The sequence below is a fragment of the Alternaria arborescens genome, assembly GCF_004154835.1.
Source record: "Alternaria arborescens strain FERA 675 chromosome Unknown contig_1, whole genome shotgun sequence".
NCBI lineage: Eukaryota > Fungi > Ascomycota > Dothideomycetes > Pleosporales > Pleosporaceae > Alternaria > Alternaria arborescens.
This window is the reverse complement of record NW_021167856.1, coordinates 1,481,569-1,499,594: the sequence shown is the minus strand read 5'-3', so window position 1 is coordinate 1,499,594 and position 18,026 is coordinate 1,481,569. Positions and strand designations below refer to the sequence as shown.

The window sequence follows — 18,026 nt, the reverse complement described above, 5'->3', positions numbered from 1 at the left end:
CTTCTGTTGGATCCTTCATTGGCATCGTGGAGATGCCGTGTTCCTGTCGATGCTTGTAATAACAGATCTTGCCTGTATCGCAAAAAGGACTATGAGCTACGGCAAATGTGAGGAACCGTGGCTTCAGTTTTATTTCGCTCTTGGCAAACATTGGTCGCAGAAAGATTAAGAGATGCCTCCTCGTCTATATCCAGGCACGTGTGCTGCTGCGACGTAGCCGCGTCCATGTACCGACGCATGTCAGCGGCGTGGCAGTTACGTTCCCGGTAGACGGCAGGCCAAGAGATCTTAACATGTGTGTGTGCGAGATGAAAGACCGAAATGCAAGGCCTCTGTAATTTCTCCATGTTGATCAAGCTGGGGTCGGCAACCGGGTGAAACGTCATACCCCTGCTCGAAACATGGCTCCATATTGCGATATATTGTCCGACGTGTACCCTTTAACCGGCTTGGAAAAACATACACACCGAGGCTGAAATGCCAGCCTGCGCTTTCAGCGAAACGCATGACGAGGGCGGTTGTTTAGTCCAAGAGGGTGTAGTCAGGTGTTTCATCGTGGTAGCCTCCGAAATGTAGATCGCGTGCGCGTGACATTAAGGCAAAATAGTGGAAATGTCCATGAGCACAAGACGAACGTACAAAACGATGCCACGTCCTTGTATTTGAGGTGTACCAACAGAACAATCCTGACTCGTCACTCAGACCCGCCATGCTCACTTCACATTCTCTCCTTCTACCGCTGTTCGGTAGTGCCGCAAGTGCGGCGAACCTGTGGGCGACTCACTACTCGGGCACGATCAACTATCTGTCGTTCGAAAACAATGCCTTGACTCTAAGCAAATCGAGCCCCACAGGAAACAACTTGCCTAGTTGGATTACGTATGACAATGCCGGGAAAGCGCTGTACATTCCGGACGAGGTCTTCTATGGGGCGAGCGGTGGAAACTTGGTCTCTTTCGCCGTTGGTAACAACGGCACTGTGACTGCAGGAGGCAAGGGTTCTACACCTCTCGGTGTTGTTGCGACAGCGCTATATGGCGGTGCGGATGGAAAGAGCTTCATTGCAAACGCTCACTAGTAAGTCAGCATGTTCCGATAGACACCATTGGTGCTGATTGATCGACAGCCAATCTTCACAATTGACAACCTTCAAATTGCCTTTGACCGGAGGACAACCGCTCCAAACAATCAAGTACACCGGCAAAGGCGTAAACCCTTCTCGACAAGAAGCTCCCCACCCGCACCATGCCTTTGTAGACCCATCTGGCGACTTCCTGGTAGTACCTGACCTTGGAACTGATCAGATTCGGATCCACAAGATCGACCAGACCTCTGGAAAGCTTACAGAGTGCGCTTCTGCGAAGCCGCCTCCTGGCACAGGACCACGACACGGTGCCTTCTGGACACCATCGGCAGCTAACTCGCGCGTTCGTCGAGCAGCTGAAGGCACCACTCTCTTCATCGCCAATGAGCTTTCCAATAGCGTGTCATCGTGGGCGGTGTCATACCCTTCATCAGGAGACTGCATGTCTCTGACTCTGAAGCAAACCCTGACGCCGTACCAAGGCAACGCCACCGCCGTTCGCGGTACCAAGGTCGGTGAGGTCAAGGTCAAGGGTAACTTCGTCTACATCACAAACCGAAACGACAAGAAGTTCAACGGTAACGACTCGCTTACCCAATACACCATCTCCCCCAACGGATCCCTCACATGGACAGCCAACACTTCGTCTTATGGCACGTACCCGCGTACTTTTGACATCAACAAGGCTGGTGATTTCGTAGCCATTGGCGATCAGACCACTTCGAACGTAGCTATCGTACCCAGAGATCCAAAGACTGGTAAATTGGGAGAGCGCGTTGCGGATCTTCGGATTGGCGCTGCAGGCATTCCGGAGAACGAGGACGGCCTCAGCGCTGTTGTCTGGGCCGAATAGACGTCCGCTTGCTGTTTATCAGATTTCACTGTAGATAAAATTGATTAGGGTTTTTGAGGTTGCGCATACGCACGAACCGCTGATGTCCCCATTTGAGAGTGTTGTCCATCTTTGATGCTGAGTTGTGAAGAGCACGCCTCGAGTGCGCACCAGGTGCGTTACGCGCCAAGACGCTAAAGTCGCGCTCCTCGTCCCACGCGTCGAGACTCACATGATCACTCTTCGTGCATGACACAGACATCTAATGCGAAAGTTGTGGTTATCCGCGAGCTGTGGCAGAAGGAAGCGATAGAGTGGACATATTTCCTCCCACCAAGACAATTAACAACTAGCTTGAATTATACTCAGAAGATTTCTGCTATACTGCATCGCGATCAGCTGCTGGCGCCATTCCTCCAGCCAAATCTGCATCCTGCTTCCGGTACTTCTGTGGTAGCGGCCTTGAGGAGATCAACGCCCCAACACCACCCTCTCTCGCCCGTCTAACCATCGAGAAGCAACTCGGCAGGCTTATGCAAATCGACGCAACGCTCATCTCAACATGAAGCCAGATGAGGACATCAATAAAGTACCCTATCGCATTCATTAGTCTTTCTCTCTTCTTTTCAAGCCAAAGACAGTACTTACACGTCAAATCACTCTCCAACCCCCGCTCAATCTTCGCAACGGTAATCAGCCTCCCCACGCTCAGAAAAATGACACTATACCCTAGCACAAAAGTGCCTAGCAGCATTACTTTTCTCTGCATACTCAAATGTAGTTTCCAGATTATCGGCAGCGGCATAATTAACGCGATTAGATCCAGCACTACACTGGGCACCACGGATCCCAGTTGAATGTTGAGTGTTGGCATGCACTTCGCTCCTTCTATTCCCTTATCCCAAAAAGCAGAGATGGGTGCACATTCGAATGCGGCCGCCAGATTGAGGCCCACAAGCCAAATGACATTGAGTAACGTGTTGGCATGGACTTGGTACCTGAAATTTGGGCATGCGATGCTAAAGAGGCGGTGGTAGAAGAGTCCGACACTGATGCGGGTCAATGCCATGGCGGCGGCGTAGGTTAAGTATCCGGCATACAGGACTTGCAAACTGAAGGTCATATTGGCGGGAGGCACGGAGGTTATGTGGAGGCCGAAACCGTGATGAAGGAGGAGGCCCGTTTGGACTGAGATCGCTAGGACGAATGGCTGGGTGACTTAGCGCGCAAGGAAGAAGTGAAGGAGATGTTGGGGGAATACCCATGCTGCTGCTGCCGTTCAGTCGTCGCTCCGGAATCTGCTGGCATGGAGGGAGCGCGACCAGAAGCGTAGGAGGAGGACTAGAAACGTGGTGCAGGCTGAGACTACTGAGAAGATATATACTGCTTGTCCTTTGTGCTCCGGATACATCACGATTACGCCAGATTGGCTGGCGTTATGATGCGTTACCGGAATCATGCTGATATATCTAGCTGCGATGGGAGTCACGAAGTGTGATTCGAAGGTTGCCAGGCACCGAAGGCCTATGTTGACGACGGCGCTATCATACTGGGGGTTTTGCACCTAAACGTATATACCTACAGTTGGAGGCCGTACGTTACACGTCTACCCTGCGCGGCTGGAGTTTAGCACTTGGGGGCTGCTTGCACGCACGCTCATTGGTGCACTACCATAACGATACAGTCAGCATTGCATACCTAGGTAGAGTAGGCGCTGTCGCCCTACCACTCGGTTATATTATTAGCTACTCACAAACCTGGAAAATTCGTAGATCCATCGCCGTTTCAATTAATGAGAGTTGGCCCAAGATTAGCCCAAAACCAGCTGCTACTATAGGCGAGAGAAAGCTACAGAATACAACAGCCTGCGAGGTTCTTTCGATAACGCTAGGCGATTGCTGCTAATGGTGTATAAATACGGCCCTCAAATTGATGCAGATAACGTTGAACGAGTCTTTACCGCCAATACGCTTTTATCGCCCTCACTAGTAACCTTCAAGCTCACAGTGGCTTCCAAGATTCTTTGGAACATCCGACAGCCAACAGCTATCTTAACAGTCCTCTGTTTCCAGTCTTCCAGTACGCCAATGCATTCAGTACAGTCCTCCCCCACTCGAATGAAAGATGAGGAGCGAACGACAGTTGTAGCGTCATGGCCCTGTTATCAATGCGTATTCTATATGGCATCTGTTGATATCAAGCATGTTTTCGGACTGATGACAAGAGTGAATGGGACTGTGTCAAGGTTTGGCATCTAGTCGACAAGGTTCTGATGCTGCGCTAGATGATGAGCGACAGCTGGTTTGAAATGCCGCCTGTACGATGATGGTAAGTCATCCCTAGAAACCCTGTGAGCATTCACGTGCTGTAGCAAGCACAGTGTCGATATCATTCGCCTAATAGCAAGCAAATGAAGTGTCTCATGCATATAGGTACGTTCAGTTCTTGAACAGACTTTCAACGGCCAATCCAAGTACGATGGACAGAGCTTACCCAATCCAATTTACTGACAGTGTCGCTGCGCTCCCTCCGACTGCCCCACGCAATCATGCTCATATGATCAACTTGGCCATCGAGAAAATTCCCAAGAATATTATGCTACAAGACGCTGTCGTCACATTACTCCATCAAACATCGTCCATGGCCCTCGATATGTTCCTCGCTAACACAAAAGCATTCCATATGGGATACATACCCAAGAGCAATAATAGTGATGACTGTCTCGTCATCATGAGAAGAGGTGACAAGGTACTAGTAAGCCACGTCAAATCAAGAGGCATGTGAATATACATATCACTAACACAAAGCGCTTAGGTTGGCCAGTATTCCAAACACAAGACCTCAGCCTCACCAGCACTTGAATTTCAAAATCTTATACGCTACTCCATCGCCTCAGATGGCGCCTGGACAATCACAGACGCTACGTACAACGATTATTTTCGTCCAAGCTGGGAAGACGTTTGGGCGGGAAGGACAGTTGACATTGGTCCTGGAGATATCAATGGCAAGACTACAGATGAGGATCTGTTTATGAGGGATCTTTTGGCTTTGCAGGCTGCGCACCACATCTTGTCGCGCAAGTTCTGGGACGACAAGACATTCATCTACTCGGCCGTGTTTTAGGTGATCTTTGAACTTGGCTATCTTGTTGTAGCTATTGGATGTTTTGCCACATCTCGACTTCGGAGTTGGAAGGGTACTGTGTAATACAAAGTTCTCGAGGATAAACGTCGGTCTGATGCTGTGCTGAAAACTCTTACTTCGCAGTTGTATTATGTAGCATTGGGTATTGCATATCAAGAAGTGTATTTAACATTCCCTTCTCTTGCTAGCCTATTACTATAGGGAAATATTAACTCAGCATTTCTTCGTCTTCACCTGATTCCGACTCTGAACTCAGTTCCTCTGATAAATTGTTCATCTCTTCCGGTTCGGCGCCGTCCTTTCTTCCATACCCAATCATCTTCCCTATGACATATTTGTCTCTCATTTCAGCAAGGTCCCAGCGTCTTTCCCAAGGACCCTTCTCGAGCAGAGCTATTGTCAAGTCCCGAAGGAACCTTCTAGAATATCCAATGCTCTCCTCATCCCTCAACCAGTGACCTTGTGCTGCTTGAGCGTACATTCGTACCAACACGAGCCTTATGATTGCCCCTTTAGTCGTGTTATCGTAGACAAGACGGACGTCGGATTTGTCGGGATAGATACGAGTTTCCTCAGTACTCTCTAGCAACGCCTCTAGGACACCTCGATAAAACATGCTGCTTTTGAGCTTGAGACCTAGCACATGTGCTTCGATCAACTCGTGTAAGTCGGGTTCGGGTGTCTTGTCTATCCCTTCGTCATCAGAGTTGTCGGAAAGGTCTTTGACAGCAATATGACCATGATACAAACATTCGATAAATATCGAGAATGGTCCAGGGCTGATATCATGGTGTTGATGTACTGCGATTTCCTTGCTATCGCCGGGCCAGCCTTGGCGACAGAACGGGCAGTCGACTGGTTGGTTGGTTTCACGCTTCTCCGTGTTCCACTGCTTCGTACATTTGTAGTGAAAATTATGACCGCAACCATTAGCTCAGAAGGTGAGCTCGTTGATACCGGATTCAAGCTTTGCCTTGCAGACGGGACGTTCTGTGTCCACACCGAAAGGTTTGCGCTTCGGCTGAAGGTTCTTTTGGAAGAGTTTAGATCTTTGCAAAGGAGGTCTTCAGGAATGGTGAACTCTTCGTGATCTGCAACCTCGATGCGCACAATTTTGCGACCATATCTGAGAAGCGTTTAGCGATTGGTATGCTGTTAATTCCAGAGGACCTACTTGATAGCAATCTTCTTTCGAACACTGACACGCTTCTCGGCATAGACCATCTTCTCCAGGGGTCCTTCAGGTCTAAATGATTGAGCAGCGGATCGTTCTTCCAGCTAGCTCGACACATCGGGCATGTGGGTGCAGAATCTTTGTTAACGCCGGTAGTGGATTTGCGTTTCCAAGTTTCGATGCAGACTTCGTGGACGTTTTGTCCGCACTCGATGCAGAAAGATGTATCTTTTACCGTAGCGTCCAAGGTCTCGTGCTAGACACAACACTCACCACTGCTGGCGATGGGCTTCCGATGTTTCTGGAGGCAGTCTTTAAAGAATCGAGAGGTGCTACATATGAGATCTAGAAAGTACGCACAGTGTCAGTATAGACGTCTGCCAAAACAGATATGGGTAGTTGATACCTTCATGCACGGTGAAACGGCGGTCCAGGTTAGATATCTTGAAGCGGACGATCCTGTTGCCTATGATGCACTACGTTAACATATTACACTTGCCTGTGTGAAGGGTTGAGCGGCATACTTTACTGGTCCCAGCTTCTTAGTCGCTCCTTGAGATTCAGTGGTCGCCATGCTGACAGATGATGATGTTGGGTATTGAGAGTGCTATGGATTGAAGGGAGTAGAATATATAGCCCTAGGAGAAGTAGATAAGACACTGGAAGGTGAGACTTAGGCCAGATGTTTGTGATCTAGAGGCGGTGGATAGTGAGACAAGGTGAGACCCAGAAAGACATGGTCTTAGGAAATGCCAGATGAGGGATAAGAGCGTGTACGAAACAACCAAATGGGTATATTTTGCTCTTTTACCTTAGCCAGTTTTCGACTACAGGTATGGTATCTGTTCTAAGTTACGTAGCCTAACACTTTACCTTTAGGCGATACCACTGCGTGGCCAGTGCTCAACACAACGGACCCCGCGTTCGCAGAGGGTGTTGCCAGGAAATATTTCTTATACGCCGACATACCACAACTCAACACCCATGACCTCGAATTTCTTGCCATCGTCGCTCAATGGCTCGTTGCCAAACGTAGGGCAGGTGTCCGAGACGCCATTCTCGAGGTTGTCGTCTAGCCATAGACCGTAATGACCGTCCCTGTGATGCTGTTAGTCGTGTGAATCCTGGAGTATTGGTCACGTCTACTTACCCGCCACCAACACTCAGATAGCTGTGTTCGCAGAAGATCATGTAGTCATTCACCCCACTATATGGGAATGCCTTGAATCTTATCCTTTCTGGCGTGCTCGCACCGCTCTTAGTGGCCCGACCATTCTGTGGCGGCGCTAACGAATCGCCCTTTCTCTTCGGCGAGGATATGGTAGTCATTCGCACAGCGTCTGTTGTGTCTTCAGACGGTGGGGGTGGGAGGTTCATCTGCAGGTCAGAGAAACCATGGAGTATGTGCGCGCGCCACAGGAAGCATTCACCGTTGCCGTAGAATGACGTAGAGGGACGTGGGGCGTCTGAGAGGTATGCGCCGAAGATCTGTCGCCAGACGTGAGCACGCGTTCTGTATTTGTGATGATATTTGGGAACTTACACCTCCACTGCCGTCCTTGACCACAAGCACGAAGCCGCCTCTCTTTCCCCAATAATCCTCAGACTGCTTATATAGCGTCCCTAAGCTGACACCATTCTGTTCCAGACTGTATGCCAACTTCCACTCGTCCACCAGCTGTAGCCTTGGAGGTAGCAGGAGCCTGATCTCTTCTGCCAGCGCCGTGCTCAGGAGCTTGCCCTTTTCTCGCATGCCACCTCCCCATCCTTTTAGGCTCAGCGGTGTCAACGGCGGTGGTTGGAAAGGACTGGCTATCCGGTGTGGTGGTTGGAAGACGGCGTTCATATCTGAGGTAGTGGAGGAGACGAGACTCGCAAACGTGTTGGAGAGGGAAGATGCGGTGGACTGCAACTGCGATTGCACGTTGCCTATGCTGTTGCGATTACTGTTGGACCCCGATCGTGATTGCGCGTCTGATTTAGGACTCGTTTCCGTGTTCAGTCGTCGCAGGATGCCCGAGACTGCATAGGATACGGGATATGTGAAGTAGGAAGACGAGCGATTGGGGGTAGAGCGCTGGGGCGGCGGTGAGGTTTGTGACGACGGAGAGCGGACTGGTGGAGAAGACGGGGTATCTGATGGGTACGACATGAGCGGCAACTAATTACAATCGTAGCGATGTTCCTGAATTAATGTGGGTCGCGTGTTGGAGGTGGTGTGCTGGGGCTGTCGCAAGTCAGAGTAGCTGTGACGTTGCGCAAAATTAGTGGGCTGACAGCTGCTTGGAGCCTCACAGCGCCAGCAGCAGGAGACATGGCTGTTACATAAGCAAGCTTGTGAATGCGACGGATGCATTTTCAGTCGCTATAATGAATAGCCGCCAATAGAAGGCAGGACGACGATGTATGCTTAGTGATTGCTTCACCCCTCTGGCTCCTCGACGTGTAGCTCCGCAGCCCTGACCGCTAGCATGCTAGCGCCTCCCTAGAAAGCTTGATCTCCGCTACCCGATAGGGCTGACCTCGCGTATCCATTGTGCATTTCAGAGGATTCCCATAGTCAGCTTACTGGGCTCTATCGAGTTCGAGGAGATGAATAGGCATGCTTGGTGCGATCGCGGGCATTGTCATACTTAACCCATCGTTATGTGCAGGCATCGCGTTCTGCATCTCGTAGTGTACATTGATTTAAGAAGCTATGCATCTCTACTTGTTCTTTACTAGTCTTTACACTCTGCTATTCTCTGTCACGAGTACAGCTTGTGAGTTGTCTATGTACTCTAGACATTCTCTGTGGTCCGCTCGGGAGTCGCAGCATCCGCTTCTTCTGTTGCCGCCGCAAGATCCCTATCCAAATTCTTTTCGTCTTCTGCAGCCGCCGCCTCATCATCTCCATCTTCTGCATCACCCTTGAGCTTAGCACCCTTTCTTTCTGGCATAACTGCCATGAAAGCCTTGCCCCAGTCTCCAAATTCCATCCACTTGAGCATAATCTCTAGCACATGGTTCGTGACTAGGACTTGCCGACTCTTCATCTCCAGGTATTCGCCAATGGGTAATTTTGCTGTCTTGATCCCACGCTCCACAGCGCGCTTGTGACAGATGCCCTTGTGCCGGTTTTTGTCTACTAAACCACCAATTATGTAGGTGCTGTTGGGCTTCAGGTGCGTAAGAACATTGTCGGACTCGGATGAAAGATAGACAACTTCGCCTTCCTCCTCTGCAGCCTCTGCTTGTTCCTGCTCACTCAAACTGTTGGATTCTGCTGACGTCTTCAACGCACCAAGAACTTTTCCACCCTCTGGTCCTGACATCCACTCCTTGGCCTTCTCAGAGACTTCCACAAAATCTTCCTCGAAGAACTGGAAGCCTTTCCAACTCGTGTACTGTTTCGCCAAGATTCCATCGAACCGCTCCTTCATTTTGCCTCCAAAGCTGCTCAGTGCTAGGTGAGCTCTAAAGTTTGCCTTTCGGTTATCGCTGTAACACCTCGTGATTTGAAGTCCTAAGCTCTTGAGCTCGTTGTCGAACATCAGCTCCTCGAAATCGCAGTCGAAGATTACTGTGATGGGTACTTGTTTTCCAGTTGCTTGTCTGGGAGGACGTGAAGGTGGTGGTCTCGGTCTCTTGCCATTCTCATCTGTAGGCATCTTCGCCCACTCTTCTCGTCGTCGCTCCTTCTTCTCTTTGACTTTTTCTTTTCGCTTCAATTTGCGATCTTCGCGTCCAGATTCCCAACGCTCGAGCCGTCTTTGCTTTTTGAGCTGGTTCTTTGACAACTTTGGCTCTGCGCCTTCAGCTTCAGCTGGTGTCCCGGTAGTCTCAGTAGAACCAGCTTGATTGCTATTCTCCGCAGCCACGGGTAGTTGTTCGTTTGGTGTTGGTATGGCAGCTGCGTCCGCCACGTCCACATCACCATCCGCATGTTCCAGCTTGCGCATCTTCGCAGGACGCTCTTCAGAACCCATTATTTCGTGGTCGTCCATCGATTAGAGAAATTAGGTCGTGATGCCTTTTGTCCACTCAGCATCGACAAAATTATGCTCACTCACTCCTTAGCGTGCCAAGCCAGATCCCTGTCATCGCGGCTTCCCGAGCTCGAACCTCACTTCACGTCTCCGCATTGACGACACCTTGGAACCCCAATTGAGCCACGAACAAATCGCCCAACATGCCGCAGGATATGCCGCCAACGGGCGGCTACAGCCCCGTACAATACAAGCGCAACTTGCCCGTACGAGGCTTCCGCCCCGCCGCATACCTTTTCGGAACCGCGGCGCTCATGACATACGGATTCTGGAGGGTTGGACAGGGAATCAGGGAGCACAAGTACGCGCATGCTCGAAACTGGACACGGCGACGTCCTGTAATATGAGGGGGAGTGCTGACAGATCACAGCGAACTCGCGCGCGAGAAGATGTGGGCGCGGATACACCTCATCCCAGCACTGCAGGCCGAAGAAGACCGGGACCAAGTACGAAGACATTTGGCGGACAAGGCGAGGGAGAAGGAGCTACTTGGCACAGAGACCAAGGTCTACAACAGCGACAGGTACGTGCTTGAATACATGGTTTCTCACGGTACATTGGCTAATCATCTGATGATAGATTCGTTCGACCTACATTCGCAATCACCCCCGAGCACGAGACGAAATAGAGTGGCATACCACTTTGTACGTGTATATACAAATTCAGAGGTCGTTGGCAAGACCAGGCTCATAGTGTCAATGCCTAAAGAACTGCTGTCTCCAAATGGAATCCTTCTTTGTGTTTGAAACTATGACGCAGACCACGCTCTCTAGACTCCAGAACAACGGAACTCTGGTTCTGATAGGGCCACTGCTTTTGCATCCACCTAGTCACAATGTTTTCGACCCTGCTGACTATGTCACACACTGTAATAGGGTCTAGTTTAAAGTACGGCTTGTAGACGTTGCAATTCTTAGTTTCACGACAACTCACAGTGACACCCTAGCGCGCTCCATCGCGCAGTACCTCACGCCCTGTGAGGCGCTACCTCCCGTATACACTTTACACTTTCACCAATTGCACACCGCCTTCACGTTCCTCTTCCATACATCAGCTTCACTGACCGTCCTCATTTAACACTTCAACCGCACCTTGAATACCAATCCTCGACCAAGTTTTGAAGACATCATAGCTCAACCATGTCTTTCTTTACTAACATGCTCCAAGGTTTCACGAGTACAGCACCTATCCGCACAAACTCTCCGCCACATACAAGCGGCAATGTCATCCCCAGCCAAATTGACGACGAAGTCTGGGAGATTGTCAACCCACACGAAGCTGGTGTCTCTTACTACGACCGCGTCACACTTCTCCTCGGACCTCATCAAGAGACGCGCCATCAGATCCTCCTCGTCGACATACCTAAGTTTTCTAAACTTTTGAATAAACTCAAAATGCACGCGCCATTACGCCGCACCATACATCTCTCCTTCATCGACCCATCGATGGTAAAATTGTACCTCAATTCCCAGTCTATATCCGCTGATGCAATGGCCATTGAGTTGTCCTGGATAGACATCATCAAGCTAGCTGCCACGGCCAATACGTTCCAGGACACCGCCATCGAAGATAGGGCACTTGCAGCGCTGACGCAAAAGGCTACTGTAGCACTCTCGCCTGGTAATACAGTATCACTCCTCAAGGAGGAAGACTTTGCATTTGCCTACACATACCACACCGAGACGGGCAACGGGGACAAGCTTATCAGGACGCTGCGTGATGTTCAACAAATGGACGAGCGTGAATCTGATATATTTGTGGTGAAGCTGCCAAAGGCTAGAGATGTGAAATCGAAGCCGGAGGAGGTCAAACAGAAGGTTTCGGACACCAAGTACAGTAAGAGTGTGTTGAAGGATAAAGGATTGAGCGCTGCAAAGAAGGAGGGAGATGACAGGGTGCACCCGATAAGGCAACCAACCGTGCCACCTAGCATCGAAGCCTTAAAGCGCGGGGATGCGAAGAATTTCGTTTGGTGCTGACAGAAGGGACACAAGCACCAAGGAGTGGCAGATGTCATGCTGTGTTGACACCTGAGAAGAAGCATGTCTCCCAACAGAAGATATATTGAGGCTTGTAGTAGATGGACAGATTATCTTCCCTTTTGGAACTTAACTTGCCTACGACGTTATGAATGTCTCCAGAGAAGTTAATGATACCACAAACTAGATGCGTAAACTATTTCCCTCCTTTTCACATCTCGAGCATAAACACGAGCCCTCAAACCACGGCCACAACATCTCCTGCCTTTGCTCCATCGGAATGCGTTGAACATTCAGGTAGCTACAGAACAGTTCCTCACCCTTTGCAATAGGCTTGATGGCAAAGAAGCTCACAGTTGTACTTCCGTTCTCCCTTCTCCACTCTACATTCGGTTCGCAGCTGTGGTTGAATAGTGGTAGATGCGGCGTGATTTCGTCGACAAAGCCAAGTCGCGGGTCGGGAGACCCAGCTTTATTGTTCGCTAGACGAGTCCAGATCGAGTGTAAGATGTCCGTATCGAAGTTACGATTTGTGAAGATATCGATGCCAAGTTGTTCTAGGATCTTGATCGGAACAATGACTGACTCATTGAGAGTGAACACATCGAGATGCTCTTTGTTGGCAAGAGGCTTCAGACGCGCAATCAGCGGGTGATCTAGTGGTGAATGATCAATACCAGACTGGACGCATGTCGCCAGTAGTCGCAACATGAGAAGGGATCGTAGAGGCGAAGCGTTGTGCGTCAAGCCCTTGGCGGGTTTCTGGAGCCACGTAAAGTCTTTACCGCAGATGACTTTGTGATAAGTGTTCATTGCGAGATTGAGGCATGCTGCTGAGCAGTAGCTTTCAGCGCAGCATTCTGCCTTTGTTGGATTTTCCGGTAAGCGCGCGTAGCAATTACAGCAGGAGTCCGAGGATGGTGTACTACATATACCGGTAGCGGTTCGATCTGTAAGTATACATTCGCCAGCTTGTACCTCGCGAGCTGCGAACATGCCTAGCATGTCTTCATTCGAGTCCTTGGCCAAGCTACTTTGGCCCAGATAGCACGTTGCCTCTGTTTCGCCCCCTCCAAGCTCCTGATTAACGAGCTTCACGAGTTCTGGAGCCCTTCTGAGATGGCGTTCAATGGTCCATGGATACTCTACAGCGAGTACTCCACCATCTCTTATCCTATCTCTGAGCTCGAAAGATGTACCACCCAATAGTATAGCAGCCTCTTCTTTCCGCTGTAAGAGCTCACGTAATTTAGCAAGTCTCTTTCGGGTTTCTTCCCGCCGCCGCGGATTTGCATCGATTGCTGATTCGTCTAGAATTCCTGCTGCATCCCATTGGCAATGACAAGCTTGCAAAGCAGCTTCAAGCAAATTGTAAATCTGCGCCCTTTCTTGGTCGTTTCCAGGAGTTCTTTCCTCAAGAACCTTGGCTTTATACGCGTCAGCGACAGCAAGTTCGGGAAACCCAAGGATCATCATGCAGTTTCCTCGGCGTAACCAGGCATTGAAATCGTAGGGTTGGCGTACAATGCGCTCATTGTAGCTGTTGAGCGACTGCAGAGTTTCTCTCACCGCACTGAGGTGTGATCGACCAGAAGCCAAAAGATCGATGGGCGGACCTGCTCCGGGGCGATAGATGGATGGCACCCAGCGCTGTGACAGTCCTCCATCTGTCGAGTCTGCGCATACGTTTGCGCTCGCTGGCGAAGCGAGACCTGTACTTTCCATTTCTGGCTGCAATCAGAGCCAAAGGCACTGGACGTCCCATGCCCATACTTCCTGTCAGTCCCGTGGAAAGGACGTGCACAGAGGTTGACGATGTTTGACGTCATCGCGGAGAGGATGCGGTTCACCTCGGCGCACAACCACCCCTCCACCACCAACACTGTGGACTAAACATCCACAATACCCTAGAACGGAGAATAAGATCCCTTCTTATGGACAGCGAACAGATTAGGCACATATTGCGACGCAGATTGTGCTGGCTGAGTAGCGCGTCAGCTTCGGAGTAATACTCTCCGACTGGACTCCGGGCGAGGCTGAACATAAAGCGCTCTACAGTTCTCGATCAAACAGCAGGCCACACGAAGAAGGGCGCATTGCGGTATGTTCAGGAGAGCAGGGTCAGCCTGGCATGCTCTGTTGGCTAATGCTTAGAACATCGAGTCCGCGTACCCTACTATGGACAAGCTACATCAAACCTAGCAAGGCGAAGCAAGCGGAGGCCAGTAGCTACACATCGAAATGCCTCGGTAAACCCAGGGAGCTCAACGCTGCACGCCCCTGTCCTGCACGCCCCTGTCACACACGATAGGGAGAATTGACACGAAGATGACAGGCTCATTCGCTAAGCCTTATGGCCAAGAGAATCATACTGCTTTACAGGCAAGCTTGGTATTGCTTCTAAGAACACTGTTCTACGGAAAAGACTGTACAATATCTGAGATCGACCGGACTCCCGCCATGTTTATCTGCCATTATCAATGTTGCATTCAATCACTACGTATTTAGCAGTAATCGGCAATGTTGTAAGTGGGGTATATGTGGCTAGTTCTGCACGCCGGACTGGCACCTTTGACGTAAAGCTTAGTCGCTGATTGTATGTCAGATCGTCTTCATGTGATTTTCAGCCTTGTTACTTACAATCTACCGGGAGATCCTTTCGTGGCTGCCTCACGATAGTCTGGCTCTTCTCACCCGGCGTGAGGTCATTCTCGCATTCAATCTGCTCGTTACCTCCGCTGACAGTTGTGCTACCGGTCCACAGGTCAATGTGGTGGATGCCAGCGTTCCAGTCGGTAGTGCATTGAGCGCAGTAGTCCTCGAAACGAAGATATTTCTTCGTGTATGGGTCGTAGATGATTTCACATTGTGTGAATTCGCCAGGAGCCGAGGCAAACGTCAAAGGGTCGGCATAGGTACCTGTACCGCCAGCCTTGTAGCCGCGGCCGCAGTCGTAGGCGGTGGCCGGACCGGGAGGATCGTTATCTGCAGGATTGAACATACAGAATCAATTTATGTCTCATATGCATTTCATACAGCCAACCTACCTGGGTACCCGTAAAAGGTGTGGGTGACCTTGGAGACTTTGGTGCAGCCCAAAGCCGCAAGGCTGAAGGAAGACAATGCGACAAGTACTGAGGCGCGCATGTTTGATGATTGGGAAAAAGACAATGATCTTTGTGATCTTTGTGAGCTTTGTTATGATCTGGAGTCTTTCTCAAGCTGGTCAGTCATCTTTTATACTCTGTGTCTAGCAAGGCGGTAAGGCTTTCGTGAAGAGGCTACGGAACTCCAATTTAGTCCACGTCTAGTTCTCACGATCACAAACCCGTTTCTGGACGAGGCGCTGGATAGACTGGGGCCGCATCATCTACAATTAGAAGATCACCACACGTAGCCTACGCTTTGGTGGGTCGTCGTAGCTGGAGGGGGCTCTTTTCTTCGTATTCCACAGCTTTTTATGTAAAGTGCTTGCTTTGTCACGATATGCTTGCCTTCATGATGCATGAAGCTGACGAAGCTGAACAGATGGTGTGCGATTAATTAATGCGAACCTTTTCCGTGGAGCAAGACTAGACATACTAAGAGGCGGGAGCGTCCCGTCTCGGGGTCGACCGCCGCTGCAGCCAATCGACGCACGCGTAGACATCTTGTGGCGCTGATGACGCATCATTCTGGTATCACAAAACACCGAAAGCGGTTCCTGCATCGCAAGATTGCTCGGAATGGCTCGACTTCGGCTTCTGTATTCACGCACCACCTACGTATGTGTATGTGTACGGCCTACGATAGGCTATTGGTGATGGGGCCGATCAGGCTGGCCTGTTGTTTTGCAGCGATCGTTTCTTGTTGCATCACAGTCTTGTGAAGATGCAGCAAGTTTCCTAACTAGACAGTGGAGCCGCATTTACGAGCAATAAGCCCCGGCCCACCTCTTGAGTCGCCTACTGCAACGCCTTTCGACTCGCGTCTATCAGCGGCACTCACATTCAGCAAGCCCTCAGACTTCACAAGATCATGCCGTATTCTAGCATCGGTTCTTGGATGGCTTTCAGCCTCGCCTCAATTATAGTTCCTATTCAAGTCGCTTCCAGCTCAAGAATCGCGACGTTTACGGACGGGCAGTGCAAGAATGCGTTCCAAAGTATCAATGCAGAAAATGGCGTAAGTGTACCTATACGAACTGCATGCGAGACACAGACTGACTTCGCCCTCCAACAACTAGTATCCTAATGGGACTTGCACTCGATTGGCCGACCAGGGGAAATACGGGAGCTTTCAGGTCGTAGGTCTTGATCCAGGCTGCAGTGGTAAGTCGTTGCGTTGTACCTTCATAGAAAAGTTACACTTATTGAAAATACTAATTAGCTACCATCTACGGGGCCGATAGCGAAGAATTCGTACCATGCTCTTCGACAGTCCTCCAGTTCGCTCAGATAGCCGAGTGTTATAACTCGTCTTTCGTCTATTACAGCGTCGATGCTTGTACCCCACCTGATCAAATATCGTCGTCGTCGCTGATTCCAACATCATCGTCCTCCCCATCTTCGACCCCATCTTCTAGTGCAGTGAGCGGACCCAAGAAGAACAACACTGGTGCTATAGCTGGTGGTGTAGTTGGTGGCGTGTGTGGACTTGCTCTCATCGCTGTCGCTATCTTTTTACTTCTACGTCGTAAGAAGAAACAAAATCAAGTGCCAGAGATACCCTCCGACGAGCGACGAGAGGTTGGTGGAAGTGCAATTACTGAATTGCCACACGAAGATCGAAAGCAAGAGATGGATTCCAAGAACATAGCACCTCAGGAAATCGGTGTCAAGCCTAGCGTGGAAATACCACCCGCTGAGCTGCCAGGCGACGATGTTGCTCAGGATTCTCAGTACATACCCGACTCTCAGCTCACTATCGGTGAGAAGCGCTAAGATCATTGGAGATAATTCCGCAAAAGAACGAAAATGTTAAGGAGATGAGAGGCGTGAGTATAGCTTCAGTGTCCCAAGATATGTTGTGAGAGTAGGTCGAGGTCAGTCGAATGTAACATCTCAATTCAACTAGGAGTATCCGTCAGGTTCGGGAAAGGTTAGCTGACCGCCAATTCTATCCTTTTAGTGCGCGTCTGGTATACCGCTAAGAAGTGGTCCAGAAACAGGGCTGAGAGATATCGTCTTCTTCACACACTACCACACAAGTGCACCTAAGGTGACATTGCGATGGTGCATCCATACAGTCATTCCGCAACAGTAAGTCAGTGGACCTGTACCTTCAATTCCTCGACAGTATGCCGATCCAATCGTGCGTTCAGGACGGCGACCCCGCATGCGATAAGCCTCGCGGACACAACTCCGCTGCATCACACATGATTTCAACCTTGTCAAAAGACTACCATCAGCCGCACAACGCTACATGTGAGGCTTGATGACTCTGTATATAATTAGATTCTTCAGCTGACCGTGAAGCATCTGCCAAGCATACACTAGACAAGAGTGACCTTTCCTCAGCTGCCTTGGGTAAAGCCACCCTTAGATCTTTGTAGTAATTGACAAGGAACTTACACAACAACATACTGAACGGAAGAGATTCTCTGACGCAGCATGGGACGGCTATTCATGGCGTTGCTGAAGATGGGCGCCACTATCGAGATACATCGTATAGTTTCTATTCCAATCGCTTGGCTCAGATTCATGTATGCGGCAAGAATGCACGAATATGTATAAGAGTAGCATGCATTGATTCCAACTTCTGGACTCACCCTACTAACAATAAGACAAGATTTCGGCATCATATC

The 18,026-nt window shown here is 50.0% G+C and overlaps 10 protein-coding genes across 10 annotated transcripts; 5 read left to right on the top strand and 5 right to left on the bottom strand.

The window, feature by feature from the left end:
• Positions 1-709: 709 nt before the first annotated feature.
• AA0111_g573 (hypothetical protein) lies at positions 710-1,937 on the top strand (the record flags this gene model as incomplete). Its single annotated transcript, XM_028651874.1, has 2 exons — positions 710-1,077; positions 1,127-1,937. The coding sequence occupies 2 exons, from the start codon at positions 710-712 to the stop codon at positions 1,935-1,937; spliced, it is 1,179 nt and encodes a 392-aa protein (XP_028511770.1).
• Positions 1,938-4,394: 2,457 nt separating this feature from the next.
• AA0111_g572 (hypothetical protein) lies at positions 4,395-5,039 on the top strand (the record flags this gene model as incomplete). Its single annotated transcript, XM_028651863.1, has 2 exons — positions 4,395-4,670; positions 4,731-5,039. 2 exons carry the CDS (start codon positions 4,395-4,397, stop codon positions 5,037-5,039), a joined length of 585 nt encoding a protein of 194 aa, XP_028511771.1.
• A 229-nt stretch (positions 5,040-5,268) lies between these two features.
• On the bottom strand, positions 5,269-6,284 carry AA0111_g571 (hypothetical protein; the record flags this gene model as incomplete). The annotated part of the gene is made up of 3 exons (XM_028651852.1): positions 5,269-5,949; positions 6,018-6,186; positions 6,235-6,284. 3 exons carry the CDS (start codon positions 6,282-6,284, stop codon positions 5,269-5,271), a joined length of 900 nt encoding a protein of 299 aa, XP_028511768.1.
• Positions 6,285-7,187: 903 nt separating this feature from the next.
• Positions 7,188-8,386, bottom strand: AA0111_g570 (hypothetical protein; the record flags this gene model as incomplete). The annotated part of the gene is made up of 3 exons (XM_028651841.1): positions 7,188-7,332; positions 7,385-7,722; positions 7,778-8,386. 3 exons carry the CDS (start codon positions 8,384-8,386, stop codon positions 7,188-7,190), a joined length of 1,092 nt encoding a protein of 363 aa, XP_028511769.1.
• Positions 8,387-9,014: 628 nt separating this feature from the next.
• Positions 9,015-10,202, bottom strand: AA0111_g569 (tRNA (guanine(9)-N1)-methyltransferase; the record flags this gene model as incomplete). The annotated part of the gene is made up of 1 exon (XM_028651829.1): positions 9,015-10,202. One exon carries the CDS (start codon positions 10,200-10,202, stop codon positions 9,015-9,017), a length of 1,188 nt encoding a protein of 395 aa, XP_028512164.1.
• A 203-nt stretch (positions 10,203-10,405) lies between these two features.
• On the top strand, positions 10,406-10,890 carry AA0111_g568 (hypothetical protein; the record flags this gene model as incomplete). The annotated part of the gene is made up of 3 exons (XM_028651818.1): positions 10,406-10,563; positions 10,633-10,785; positions 10,842-10,890. The coding sequence occupies 3 exons, from the start codon at positions 10,406-10,408 to the stop codon at positions 10,888-10,890; spliced, it is 360 nt and encodes a 119-aa protein (XP_028512163.1).
• Positions 10,891-11,401: 511 nt separating this feature from the next.
• Positions 11,402-12,241, top strand: AA0111_g567 (hypothetical protein; the record flags this gene model as incomplete). The annotated part of the gene is made up of 1 exon (XM_028651807.1): positions 11,402-12,241. The coding sequence occupies one exon, from the start codon at positions 11,402-11,404 to the stop codon at positions 12,239-12,241; it is 840 nt and encodes a 279-aa protein (XP_028512156.1).
• Positions 12,242-12,424: 183 nt separating this feature from the next.
• Positions 12,425-13,966, bottom strand: AA0111_g566 (hypothetical protein; the record flags this gene model as incomplete). The annotated part of the gene is made up of 1 exon (XM_028651796.1): positions 12,425-13,966. The coding sequence occupies one exon, from the start codon at positions 13,964-13,966 to the stop codon at positions 12,425-12,427; it is 1,542 nt and encodes a 513-aa protein (XP_028512155.1).
• Positions 13,967-14,745: 779 nt separating this feature from the next.
• AA0111_g565 (hypothetical protein) lies at positions 14,746-15,388 on the bottom strand (the record flags this gene model as incomplete). The annotated part of the gene is made up of 3 exons (XM_028651785.1): positions 14,746-14,831; positions 14,882-15,226; positions 15,289-15,388. 3 exons carry the CDS (start codon positions 15,386-15,388, stop codon positions 14,746-14,748), a joined length of 531 nt encoding a protein of 176 aa, XP_028512158.1.
• An 870-nt stretch (positions 15,389-16,258) lies between these two features.
• AA0111_g564 (hypothetical protein) lies at positions 16,259-17,163 on the top strand (the record flags this gene model as incomplete). The annotated part of the gene is made up of 3 exons (XM_028651774.1): positions 16,259-16,405; positions 16,467-16,551; positions 16,610-17,163. The coding sequence occupies 3 exons, from the start codon at positions 16,259-16,261 to the stop codon at positions 17,161-17,163; spliced, it is 786 nt and encodes a 261-aa protein (XP_028512157.1).
• Positions 17,164-18,026: the final 863 nt, after the last annotated feature.